The 12,819-nt window shown below is 45.9% G+C and overlaps 1 protein-coding gene across 1 annotated transcript in view; it reads left to right on the top strand.

The window, feature by feature from the left end:
* The first annotated feature begins 2,265 nt into the window (after positions 1–2,265).
* NSG2 (neuronal vesicle trafficking associated 2) overlaps positions 2,266–12,819 on the top strand; it is a 34,943-nt gene continuing 24,389 nt past the window's right edge. Inside the window, exons 1-2 of the mRNA XM_072347957.1 lie at positions 2,266–2,432; positions 2,841–2,991. Coding sequence (XP_072204058.1) covers positions 2,863–2,991 — 129 coding nt within the window. The 5' untranslated portion in view covers positions 2,266–2,432; positions 2,841–2,862. The remainder of the gene's footprint in view (positions 2,433–2,840; positions 2,992–12,819) is intronic.

The raw sequence follows: 12,819 nt of genomic DNA on the forward strand, positions 1-12,819 counted from the left end.
GTAATAATTTACGAGAACAGCATAAAGGAAGTGCACAGTGTGAAGGAAATATATCTGATCAAGAGAGATAATGAGCATAAGAATTTCATAGATCACGGAGCAAATATGGAAAGAGATGTTCACGATCATTGAAGAGCAGTTGATTTCTATGTTCAGACTTGGAGTGACTGACATTTTGTTTACAGGCTGCAGAATTCTTGAATACAGTGAGATGTTCTACTTGAACCTTGCTGCAAACACTCTGCCTCTTAAAGACAGACAATAATCCTCCACGTAAACTGGTAATGAAAACAGTAATTCCACTTTGATTTGTTTAACTGGAAATAGAAAATAATGCATCACGGGAGTCTTATGAAAAGAATCAAGAGAGGGATGTATTTTTGTTGACAAAAGGCATGCGTTGTTTGTTCCTTTGGAGCCTCGTGTTGCTCATACTGCTGCTTTGTCTCATTGCCATCGCTGATCTGCTCTGTGTGGGTGGAAATGTCAGACTCTGTGTTCGCTCCATAAGAGCAAATTCACTTGTCATATTCACTTGGGTTTACTTTCATGCTGTCTGTAGAGAATGTTCTCTTTTAGGATCTTGCTGGCAACTTTAAAGGCGTGTATTTTTCCATAACGCACCCTGCTCTTACTTACTGCTGGTAGTTTGTGTCTGCCTGTGAAGCTGCAATTTGGCAAAGAGGTATTTTCAAATTGAAATCGAGCGTAGGACCTGAAGTAGTTACAGGGATGGTTCAGTCTAATGGAGGAAATAATGGCAGTTGGGGATGTTGTGCAAGGGACAGCTTTGAGCGATACGGTTTCTCCCTGCACACCTCCCTCTGTTGGTGCCACTGAAAGACATGGCCTGAAATGTGCTCCTATTCCATAAAGTCGTAAGGTGGAAGCTGCATCTGCTCGCTTATTGCAGGTCCTCACTGCTGGGATTCTCCTAGTGATAACGTGGCTCTAACTGCCAGTGCTCGAGCGCTGGCAGATTGATCTGCGTTCTCTGGGCTATATGGAGTATCCCCAGCAGAATTTAGTTCTATTTAGTTTTCAGATCTGCAGCTACATGGAAAGTATTTAGCAGTGGAAGTAAGGCACGAGAAGGGATGGGATTTGCCTCATTGCTGCTTAGCGTTGTTACTCAGAAGAGTACTCAGGTATAACCAGCTGAAGGCAACACATTAAATTCTGCAAGCACATCGCCGTATCTGTGGGAGGAGACATGCTGAACAAGAAGGTGTCTTCCTTGCAACTTCCTTTTCCATGGTGCAACCACACTTCACATGGGTTTGCACAATGATTCTGGAGATACGAAGTGACTGTGTTTGTGAAAGTTGTTGCTTAGGACATTTTCTTAAGTAAGAGGATCTATCTGCTTGTTGCTAGGATGGTATTTGGACAGCAGAATAATCATTACTGATGTTGACATGCATAAAAATAGTTTGGCTTTCACGTCATGATACGCGTTTTCAAGCTATGAAAGGCATTGCTTTGCTTTTCAACAAAGCACTCTCGTGTCCCTTTGCAATTGCCAGATAAAGATAGAAAACCACCGTGTCATTTCTGTAGGGTTACAGTGTGATTGATGGGGTGTATGAATGATACGGGATGGTTTGATAGGAGCCTACTCCAGTGCACTGCAGAGCTCTTTAAGGGCTGCTGTAGAATATGGTGAGCTGACAATGTCTAGGACAAGACTGGGCTCCTGTCAACACCTTTTTTTTGTGCTTTTAGATTTTCTTACAACCTCCATGTTTTGAAGGCCCTAAAGAACATCCTGAACCAAATGACCAACACGACATTCATCTCTGCACGGAACACGAGCAAAGGGATTTCAGGATTCATAACATGTTGGTTCTAATGAGGTGGTGAAGTCACTGCTCCTGGGGGTGTTCAAGAGCCATGTGTGCGTGGCACGGAAGGCTGTGTTCAGCAGGCAGTATTGGTGGGGATGGGCTGCGGCTGGATGAGATGATCTTAGTGAACTTTTTCAAGCCATGACGTATTTTCACAGATCCCATCCCAGCTGAGTAACGATTGGTTGATTTCTGGTATCAGTGATGAGTTATTGATAAAATGGGTACGGCGTAATAATCCTTATGAGTGAGTGAGGACACCCCGGGTTCCGCTGGTACCTGCAGGGGGCGCCGGGGCGCGCGGCCGTGCGCGACGGGAACGCCAGGGGGTGCCCGAGGCCGCGCGGGGGCGCGCTCACGGCGGGCGGCGGCGGCGGGAGGAGGGAGGTGGGAGCAGCCGCCCGCGCCCGCCCTCAGTCGCGCTTGCGGAGCCGCAGCCGCGCGCAGCGCTGTCCCTTCAGCACCGCCGGCACGCGGCGGCCGCCCGCTCCTCCCGGTCGCAGTGATTTCGTTGCGGCGAGCGAGAATTAAAAGGAACCTCCCCGCCCCCGCGCCGAACCGCCGCCAGTGACCGCGTGGCTTGCAGTAAGTAGGGGCTGGGGGCGAAGGGAGGGGCGCGAGGGCGGCTGCAGCCCGCTGGGTGTGACCCCTGGGGCTGAGAGAAATAAGGGAGGGTGCGGGAGCGCAGAATGTACCTGGGTGCGGGTGGGCAGCGGGAGGGGCTTCGGTGCTACGGATGGGGCAGGAGTCGGGGTGGTCGGTGCTGCTGAGGGCTGGTGTTGGCAATGGAGGGGTATTGGGAGCGGCCGTGTCGCACAGGGATGTGTTTGTGTGCGAGGCGCTCTAAAATCCATGGGTGAGGTCAGCCTCGGTGGGGCATTGCTGCGTGCCTGCAAAGCTAGGAAAGCAATATGCCAAGGCAGAGCGAGCTGGGCAAGGTGGAAATCCTCTTCCCACTGCCCCCTGTGACATTGATGGTCTCAATGGCTTTAGGTCTGGAAATCAAGGTCCAAGCATGGTGAAGCTGGGGAGTAATTTGAACGACAAGAACAGCAAACCACCATCCAGTGAAGATGGGTTTCAGACTGTTCCTTTGATCACACCTTTGGAAGTAAATCACCTGCAGTTCCCGGCTCCGGAAAAGGTAAAGCAAAACCCAACAGCACTCCTGCATGGCCACATACATGGACATCCCCTTGGGTTTAATGCCCATGGGTTCTACTGCCCCTCGTCAATCAGTGGTCTCTGATGAGAAAGGCTGTGGCATAGCGTCTATGCAGTAAATAAGAGATTGTCTTTCATGCCATGTTTATCTGCTTTGAAGTGGTAAATGAGCACACAGCTGTCCCCAAATCCTTCCCCTCTCAGAAAATATCCAAATATTCCCTCATATGTACACCTGGAAAATGCTGAGTGTGTTTCCCTTATAAACACTGGAGAAATTGAGGAGCAGTTTATAGTGTGTAATTGTTATCAGTCAGATTAATTGCCTGCGCTGAGTGTAATGTGATGACCCTTTCAAAATAAGAAGCTATTTTAATTATCTCACTCAAGGTTTGTTTTCTTCTCTATGGCTGTGCAAAGCTCTTTTGGGCATCTGTGATGCTGCTTTTTACCCATGAATTCCCCCATGCGTGGGGTGGTGACAGAGCTATCCCACATTTGGTTTCCCCAACTGGTCCCACTTGCCAGGGGACAGTTTCTCCCCTACCCACTCAACACTCTCAGTGCTGAATGCAGCAGCAAAACGTCCAAAAAAGGTGCCCCAGTGATTGGCTGAGGTTTGGTGGCTGAGGTTTCTTAGATGCAGTCTGTATGCTAGGAAGTCTTTTGTCTGTATTGACGCAGCGCTGGTGCATATCAATACAACCTGGTGAGGACATGATGAGATCGTACAAATCTGTATGCCCCAGCAGTACTTGTAAAAACAAAGCCTTTCTGCAGTGTAGTTCCCAGATACCGCAGAGATGGAGCCAACTCACTCGAAAGTACATGACAGAATGATTAGATCTCATAGGATAATGGAATAATAGTAAAATTAGCACTGATTATTATTGAATATACATCCTGTTTTTACTGTAGCGCGCAATGAACTTTCTCTAAATACATTAGGAGAACGGGATGATGATGTGATAAAACCGACTCGATAGACAAACTTAGTTTATTTTATGATGGAACCGAGACAAATGACTTGACATCCTGGGAACCAGAGGCAAACCAGAGAAAGGAGTTAGCTTCAATCCCCACGGGCCTCATGGCAACTAGGAGAAATTTTACTGCATTCAGGAGAGATATGCTCCCATGACTTGTTGTGAATGAGAGGATAAACTGGTCTTTGTCTATGACTCTCGTGAAAACAATTAGGCAAAATAACTTAGGCAAAGCAATATGGTTTATGACAAATGTCTAGAAAGCTCAGGGGAAAGTATAGATGTGTAGCAGTAACTCATGCTGCTGCAAACGGTTTATTGATGTCACACACAATATTGCATGATGTGAAATATAAGTGGCTCATGCATGAGGTGAGATGTGGACAACCTAACAAAAATCCTTTCAAGCTAATAAAGTGGTAATGAGTGCTCTCATGGCCATCGCATTCCGATCGCCTGTTGGTGAACAGATATTGGAGTGTATTGGTCCAGTGTGATTCCGTGCTGATTTTCCTGTTTAAACATGCCTACATCAATAATTCACATGTTGTTAGGTTACATTACCTTCATTAGCATACATTACTGTCAAGGCATCTACTGACATCCTTATTTTTCTTTGCTGGGAGTGTGGGATGTATCTCCAGGAGAGCTAAGCATGATTCAGAACTCATTAGAGTCAATGGTATTGATTCCTACAGGCTGTGGTTCAGCTCTTGTGTGCAGCAGACCCAGAGTTGACAGCAACTGAAGATCTGTTACCAAAAGGAGAGATTATTCGGGATAAAAGCAAAATAATTCACTGTCTGTTTCCTTTGCACTTTGTAGAATAGATGCTGTGAGGGTGAGTTCACCCTGGGGCAAAGGGTTCACATAAAGACCTCATAATGAGTGGGGCCTCAGGTGAAGAGCTTGGCTGAAGGTTAAGTGGTGGGGGGAAACTTCAGCTTTGTACTTGGAAAAGCAAAGCTGCTACTGAATTCAGTAAGACGTGAGCCTGAGGTAGAGTAAACATGGATTTCAGGTCTTTCAGAATGAATTTTTGTTTGGACTTGCCCTGTGGTCAAGAGGCAAGTTTTTTTTTAAAAAAAAGGAAAGAAAAAACCAACACAAGGCAGAATCAATGTGACGTTTTTCTGTGTATTTGCCAAACCTGCCAGCAGTTGATTTTTAACTTGTGAGAGTGGGAACATGAGCCAGGGTGCTTTCTGTGCCTCTTGCATGGGGTGCTGCAGAAATCACTGGAGGTAAAAGCGGTTTGGTGTTGGGGTCTCTGTGCATGAACTCAGAAGGGCTTTGCTGTCATTTTCCTAAATGCAAATCTATTGCTGCTCGCTTTTATCCACCAGGAGGCAATGCTCCTGGCCTCCAAGCTCCCTACAAGGAACCACATCTTCTGTGCCACTGCAACAGAGGGCTGTTCCCCCTGACGTTTTCCTGTAGTCGAAATCTAGGGGGGGGGGGGGAACCCAAACACCTGCTTTGCATTCCCTTTTCTGGGCTTATCTTGGCCATTAGGGGATATCATCATTTATGATGCTGCAAGCTCTCAACCCAGATCTAACCTGTTTTGATTTGCAATCCAGGGAGCATGAAAACCAGAACAAGGAGGTTTGGCAGCAGCTTGGGTCTGTGTGTTTGCTCTAGCTGGAGTCTAGTAAATGTAGAGTGAGGAAGGCTCTGATCCAAGATACACTGGGTCTGCACTGGGCAGTCCAGCTGACATTGCTGTGTGCAATAATGCCTTTGTTTGGTGTGTGTATGGTGAGTGGCAAAGATTTTCAAGCGCTGTTGATACACAGACCCCTGCATTTTTTGCAGCTGAGTCTTAGACACATGCATGCATGTCAAAGCAAAACCTGTGTCAAAGCAACCCACAGAGCCCATGGTGTCTACAGACTGAAAATCATTCTTATGGGCTTTAGATATCTGATTTTTTTTCCCTTGTTTTGCGAATATTTTTCTAACCGCTGTTGGCCTCTGTAGGTGTTTCACCATAGCTTGACCTCTTCCAAAGTGATTTTCTGTGTCTGTTTCTGCTTTCAGAGTAAGGATACAGAGAAAGGCCATCAAGGTGAGACTTGCTCATCTTGCTCATGTGGTGTAATTCCTGAAGCCCATCTCTTGTCAGACAATTCTTGATTAGAAGAAATCACGTGGTGTAGGGGAGAAATACTTGAAGCTCTGCATAAACTTAACTGGCTGTCCTTTTGGGGATGGTTCCCTAACAAGTTTGTGTTCTGATGTGCTATGAGCTTGGCAGCTCCCTCTGACTCCCACCTTGATGCTGTTGGTGTTGATGCACCAAGAGTGGATGTCTCCTGCAAAGGCTCATGTTCTTCCTCCTGCAGCATCAAAATTCTGATTGCAGCTGTATGGCTGCAAGGGGAAAAATGTACCCAGGACTGTAATTTTCCCCCTAGGGTGCTAAGCCTGCTATGCATTTATATTTATTGACTATCACCAAGCTTTTCCCTTGCTCCTCCCTTCTCTTGCTGGTGAGCGTTTGCAGGAGGCAGGAACAGATGCTCTTGAATCGTTTTTGCTGGAATAATAGCTGGTGTCAAGCCTTTGACCTGGCTTTTTGTGTTTCCGAATGTAATTTCTTTTGTATTCAAAAAAGCAAAACAAAGAGGTCTTTTTCTTTTAGGAGCGGAGGGCAGAGGGGAGCTGTTTCACTTGTTTTCCTAGGCGTATGCAAAATGCTTTGGCTGTAATTGTGATGCGTCCCTACAGTGATCATGCAAACCGATCTGCGGCTATTCACAGCCCACTATGCTTCACTGAAATCTTACATGAGACCAACAACCCGGGACCTCCTGGTCACAGCGGCTTCAGTGTAATCCTGCAGGAAACGCCTCTGTTCTGGCAGTAAAAATCCGAATTTTACATAATAGCAAAGTTTATGAAAGCTGTTGTCAGGGCTGAAGAAAACATCCGGAGTGTCTTTTGTGGGGAAGGCTGCAGAAGGCTTATCGTGTGGTCCATTGTTCTTGATTCTGAATGCATCTGGAGGCTTGAGAAATCATTTCTCTGGTGACAAATTCCTGCCATCGGCCCAAGAAAGAAACAAAATTGATAGAACTGCTCTCCTCAAATGTGCTTCCCACCCCACGGTCCTTCAGTTATCCTCTGTGGCCGTGGCTCATGCTGTGCTTTTGTATGGTGTAATCAAGAATTCCTGAAAATCAGGAGGGTCCCTTGAGCTTGCTGCCTCTGTCCCCTATTGGTTTAACAGAAAACAATGTTTTGTCCTGGCCAGCTGAGCAGGCATAATTAATAGTATGCTGAATGAGTGCTCCTGTGCCCTAGGGAATACATGCAGCTCCGTCCTGAAGCCCTGATGTCTGCCTGTCCTCTGCAGAGCTCTCAGAGCAGCCAGAGCAGCAGTGGGGCTGGTTTTGGGTGCTGCTGCACCTTGTATGGGTAGAACTCAGCCCTCCCTGCTGCTGGTTGGGGGGCTTTGGGTGTTTCGTTCCTGCTTGCTCTGCTGGAGAGCTTTAGAGTTCAGTGGGAAGGAGCAAATGGTAAAAGAAATGATGGGGCAGGGTTAGAGATGTTGGCAGCTGAAAGAAGGAAGATAAAAGGGAGGAGAAGGGAACAAAGGAAAAGAAAGTGTGGAGAGAAAAAACAAAGTTATTTCTTTTATTGCAAACCTGAAGGAATGGGCAGGCTGTCCTGCCTCATTCTTCCCTTCCTGCACCTGGGAAATGATGCCTAATCTCCACAAATATCAACCCTGAGCCTTCCTCCCTACTGACATTTGTCTCCCTTCTGCACTGTGCAAATCCATTTGTCCTCTAAATGTGTGTTTGGATGTAAACACCGCCTCTGCTCATTAAGCCATAATAAATATTTGCAGCAACGCTCAGCGCTGGCAGTGCTGTGTTTCTGGGGTAACCTTTCTGATTTCATCTGCTCAGCTTGGACAGCCCTTCTTGGTGCTTCGTGCTCTTCTTCTCTGCTGTTGGGCTGCTGTTCTTGAACAGACCAAGCACCTCTGGTCTCTGTGTCTACTCTGGGCAGCACTGTGCTGCAATCTCAGCATGCTCACAGCCTGCGCAGACACTGGGTAGCATGCAGCTACCTTGCTTGCATACAGATAACGTGATGCTGCTGCAGCTCTGGAGGATGGAAAGTCTCTGGATTTGTGTAGCTTGTGCAGAAATGTCTCTCCTTAACTGCACTGCTGTTGGTGTCTAAATTAGGCAGGATAAGGCCAGCTCATGCCTGTTTATGTGGGCTCCGTCGCCTCTCTCAAACTCGGTTATATCTACACAGCGTTTCTTAGAGCTGCGTTATGCAGAAGCAGCAGAAACGGACACAGGAAAAATGTGTTGGGGTACGGGTGTTTGGTTGAGCCTGTTGCAATCCATTCTTTGTTCTGAGGTGAAATGCCATTGCTGGAGGTGTAAGTTATTTCAGCATGGCTGTGGGTTGAACCCCACGTGCCCGTTGCTTACTGGTTCATGAGGAAGACTGGAAAGGATTCTTGACTGGTGCAGATCTGTGTTGTTTAAACGAAATCAATGGAGCTCTGCTAATTTACCCTGAACAATTTTATTGTCACTGCTGCTGAGCAATTGATTCTTTTGTCTGCTTTGCTGTACCCTTCCTCATCTGAACCTATAGAAATCAATTTTTGTCACCCCTTCGCAGCCTCCTATGGGTTCCTGCTGGTTGTAGTAACCTGGGGATTTGTAGGAAGACTGAACTGAATAATTTCCAATTGCCTTTGTGCTTATGAGCTATGCTTTTCCCCTCTCAGCTGCTTTCAACTCCCAGTGCAGCCTCTGCATTCTGTGCTGCCTTTCGTTGGTGATGCCAGGGCTGATTACATTTGCTGTCTTTGTCCTTTTGTGATGTTCCTTACGCCTGGAATATCCTCCTGGAACTGATTCAAGAGAACACTTTTTTTTTTCCTCTACCAACCTCTGTGAAGATCATTTCTAGCACAACACTCATTAGGTGAGTTGCTATAGAGAAATGCAAAAAGCAGCCTTTTCCTGCAGAATGTGGCTTTCTTTATTGACTATGGAGGCCACTGATTTGATCCTTGGACATCCTTTTTTCCCCCCTTTTTCCTTTTTATTTCCTTTTCTTTTTTTTTTTCTTCCCCTTTTGCTGGTTGGTATTTCAGGCATTTTGTGCATTCAGTGTGTAGGGTGTCATGGGGACCACCATTACGTCCATCCAACGCACCAATTTTATCATTAATCTTTGGGAAGTCTGCCTGCTGAGATATGTCATCCTGTAGCTTTGGAAGCACTGCTGCCTGTCCCCTGGGGTGGGACACAGCTGCTGTTATTTGGGAAAGTTCTTAAAGGCTGCTTGGCTATAAACCTGGGAATCAGCAATAGTTGATTGCCAGGTAGACTCAGATCACTGATCCATCCAGACCAACGTGCCCTATATTTCTAGCACCTACACGTGCAAGTGTCAGCAGGACATACAGGCAATGCACTGGTAGATACGGAGCTGCTCTGCTCCATGAATGTTTCATCCTAAGCCTTTAAAGAGAGAGATTGTTTTAAGCCCCAAAACGTGTTGTTTTTTTTTTCCCCCATCTCTTTTCTTACTCTCTTTTACTACGAAGTATTTTAACTCCAGCTGCTGTTGGCAGTGTGCACAGCTCATTTGCCCTTTGAGACTGGCTGTGTGTGAGGATTAGAGTTTGTAGGTCACTGGAGATCTTTGCGTGGGAGCAGGTGGTGTATTTTAGCCATCCTTTGGCACGTAGCACATACACATAGAAACAGACACAGTGACAGCAGATTTAGTGCCAAGACTGGGGGGATCACCATTTTGCTATCATCAGTAACCTGGACAACACGCTGCAGCTGGGACTCAGTCGAAGGTCCTTCTCAGATAGTGATGCTCAGTTGGGTAATGACAGCAAAGAAAACCACCATGTCATTGGCACGAGATTTTATTCTCTCTTTTTATGAGGACGGGCATGTCTTTGCAAACTGAGAGCCTTATGGTCATTTAAAAGTGAGCATGACTAAACCATGAGGAAACTGATGGGCACGTTACAACCATTTTGTGTGACTACAAAGGGAGGCTTTGAACCTGGTTGAAACCTTTCTCCTTGGTAGGAGAAGCGCATTTTGTTTATTTCTTCTGTCAATCTGAAAGCCACTCTGAGTGAGAGACTCTTCATTATTAATAATCCTGGGAAGTAGTATTTTAAATTTTTATGGTCTGCACTTTGCAGCACCTGAACCACAATATATTACATGCACCGTGGCAGTGAAGTGGGAATTACAGCAAGGCTGCATGTCCTTTTCCAAATGAATAATTGAAAGTTTTCACAATGCCAGTTATGTTAAATATTATTACTCATTTCTTCAGGGAAAACCATTGAGCTCAAACGCAAATATAAAGTGGCAATAAATGATGTTACATTTAGCCAGTGCGAGACAAGACTCCGAATTCATATCAGTTCATTTTCTGAAACACTTACTTCATCCCACTGCAGGAAAACCTTTAAGTTTCCACGCTCAGTGTGACGTTTTTCCATTTGTCACATTTCACGTCTGGGCTGCTCCTTTCCCCCTGAAAGCAAATGCTTTTAATATAGTCCATTTGGTGAGAAGCTGCCCTTCTTTTCCTTTCAGCATCCTGAACGTCTAGATTTCCCAGACTCTCCCACTGTTTGCTGTCTCAAGGTTGTCCACGTTGGGTATCCTGCTGGTGTACACAGCCTCTGATCTGCTGTTTCTCGCCTCAGCACACCTATAATTTTCCAAAGCTGCACTGCAGAGAAAGTGTCTGGTCCTGCATTCATTACAAAGAAGGAAAGGTTTCTTGATAACTCCACTGGTGTCAGTAGTGTTAAGCCGAGGATAGTAACCGTATTTACGTTTGGTACTCAATAAGTGTTTTAGCAAACAGCCTCACTGGAAAAATCTTGCTTGTGTGGGCCAGCATGATCGATGTGGCTTGTCCTGTTGTGTTTGGCTTTTTGTAACTTGCACAGCTCGTTCTGTGTAGGCTGCTACTGGGCGTTTGAGGGATTGGAATGAAGAGGCAGAAGATTCAAGAAAGCAAATAAGAAGTCAGTACCTTTCCAGACATAGGGAAATTGCATCTGCTATCCTAGAATGACTGAGGAGAGCAGTTCTGCAGAGAACTGCCATTTTCTGTAGAGCATTTGGCTTCCTCCTCATCCAGCCCTGTCACTTACCTACACTTAATCCCATGAACGTTACATTCATACGGAGCTACTGTGGCCCAGTTAATGAAAACCTGAGTGCTGTCAGCAGCAGCCATGGGTTGCTGGTGTGACTCAGCACATTACTAAGCTTTCCCCTCAGCTGCCCCTGCAGATACTGAGCCCATGCTGCTGTGGGAAGCACTTGGAGTGGTCTTGCAGAAGAATGCCACAGGAACCCCATGCCTCATAGTTACAGTTGGCTGTGGGGAGGTGGTCAGAGCAGATTTAAGCTCTGATCTGGCCAAAGCACTTAAATGCGCACTTAACTTTAAATATCTGACTAATCCTGCCGATGTTAATAAGACTACGTGCAAGCTTAAAAGCTTCGCTGAATTAGAATTTAATGAGTTCAAATGTTAGATAAACTTAGCTTTGGAGGAAGCTGCCAGGATTAGGCGTGTGGATTCTTGTAATTAGATGTGTCTTTTTGCTGCTCTGTGGATGCCCTTTTCTCTTGTGTTCTCGTAATCTCCTCTGTCAGCTTCTCTAGGAAGCAACTTTCAAAGAACAGTTTGATCTCGGGTACAAAATGAAGAAAGTCCCAGGTAATTTGTTTGTGTCCTCCTTATTTTATCTGCCATGGCGCGCTGTGTCTTCAAAGTGGAAGTTCTCTGTGAAGCAGTGTGAAGACTTTGAGAATGGGATGTAACAGCAGCCTAATTTGCAGGGAGATGTTCTGAGATGATGTTTATCCAGACTCCATCCATAATGCAGGATTTAAAGGCTGGGCTGGGGTGAGCTGGCAGGATGGCTGCTCTGCTTCACGGATGAGCTCAATACAAAGTGAGGCATGAGAATATGCTGGATCGGAGCTTAGATGAAGAAACAGGAAAGCTGATGGGTATCCAAAACTGTTCTAAGGATATTCGTCTGGCAATCAAAGTCTCAGTCCATAAGACTGATCGGTGGGACAGTTCTTGCTTTTTAATATCCATGTGGATATTAAATTAATATCCATGTGGATGTGCGAGTTGTTCTGTGTGATGAATGCAAATAAGAGTAACAGTTCTCTGCCACAGGAAGCTCACACAGTTATGGATGGTGACCCAGAACAGCCTAATTTTTAATCACAAGGAGCATGAGTTAAGATTTAGGGAGTGTGCAGGAGGAGGTGAGAACTCAGGGAGCCAAGTGCAGAAGATGGGCTGGATGGTGTTGCTGCGCTAGGGGTGGCAAAGGCACTAATTGTCTATTTTGAGAGTATTCAAGTGACTTCTTGTCCAATTAAACACTGATTTGATTGTTTGCTTTTGTTGTCTGTTCTCACGAGGCTGGAGCACAACCAAGCCCTGCTGCCAGCTCTGGTACTTACTCCCTTACTGCAGCACATTTCCACTGTAATAGCATAGCAGAGAAAGGAAAGAAGTGATGGGTATTTCTCCCACTTCAGTTTGCTATGATTTGTAACCTACACAGGACCCCAGTTTATATCCCCTTTCCTCAGTCAAGAGCAACTCTACCAAAGTCAGGAAAGAATGAACAAGAACTGAGAATCAGGATTGTTGTTTGCTGTGGTTTGTAATAAACGTTCATCCCTCTCCCAAGAAACATGTCTTGGAGTGAGATGAATGTGCCTTGTTTGCAGTGAAACAGTAGGATCCTGGTC

Source organism: Excalfactoria chinensis, chromosome 13 (assembly GCF_039878825.1).
Source record: "Excalfactoria chinensis isolate bCotChi1 chromosome 13, bCotChi1.hap2, whole genome shotgun sequence".
Taxonomy (NCBI): domain Eukaryota; kingdom Metazoa; phylum Chordata; class Aves; order Galliformes; family Phasianidae; genus Excalfactoria; species Excalfactoria chinensis.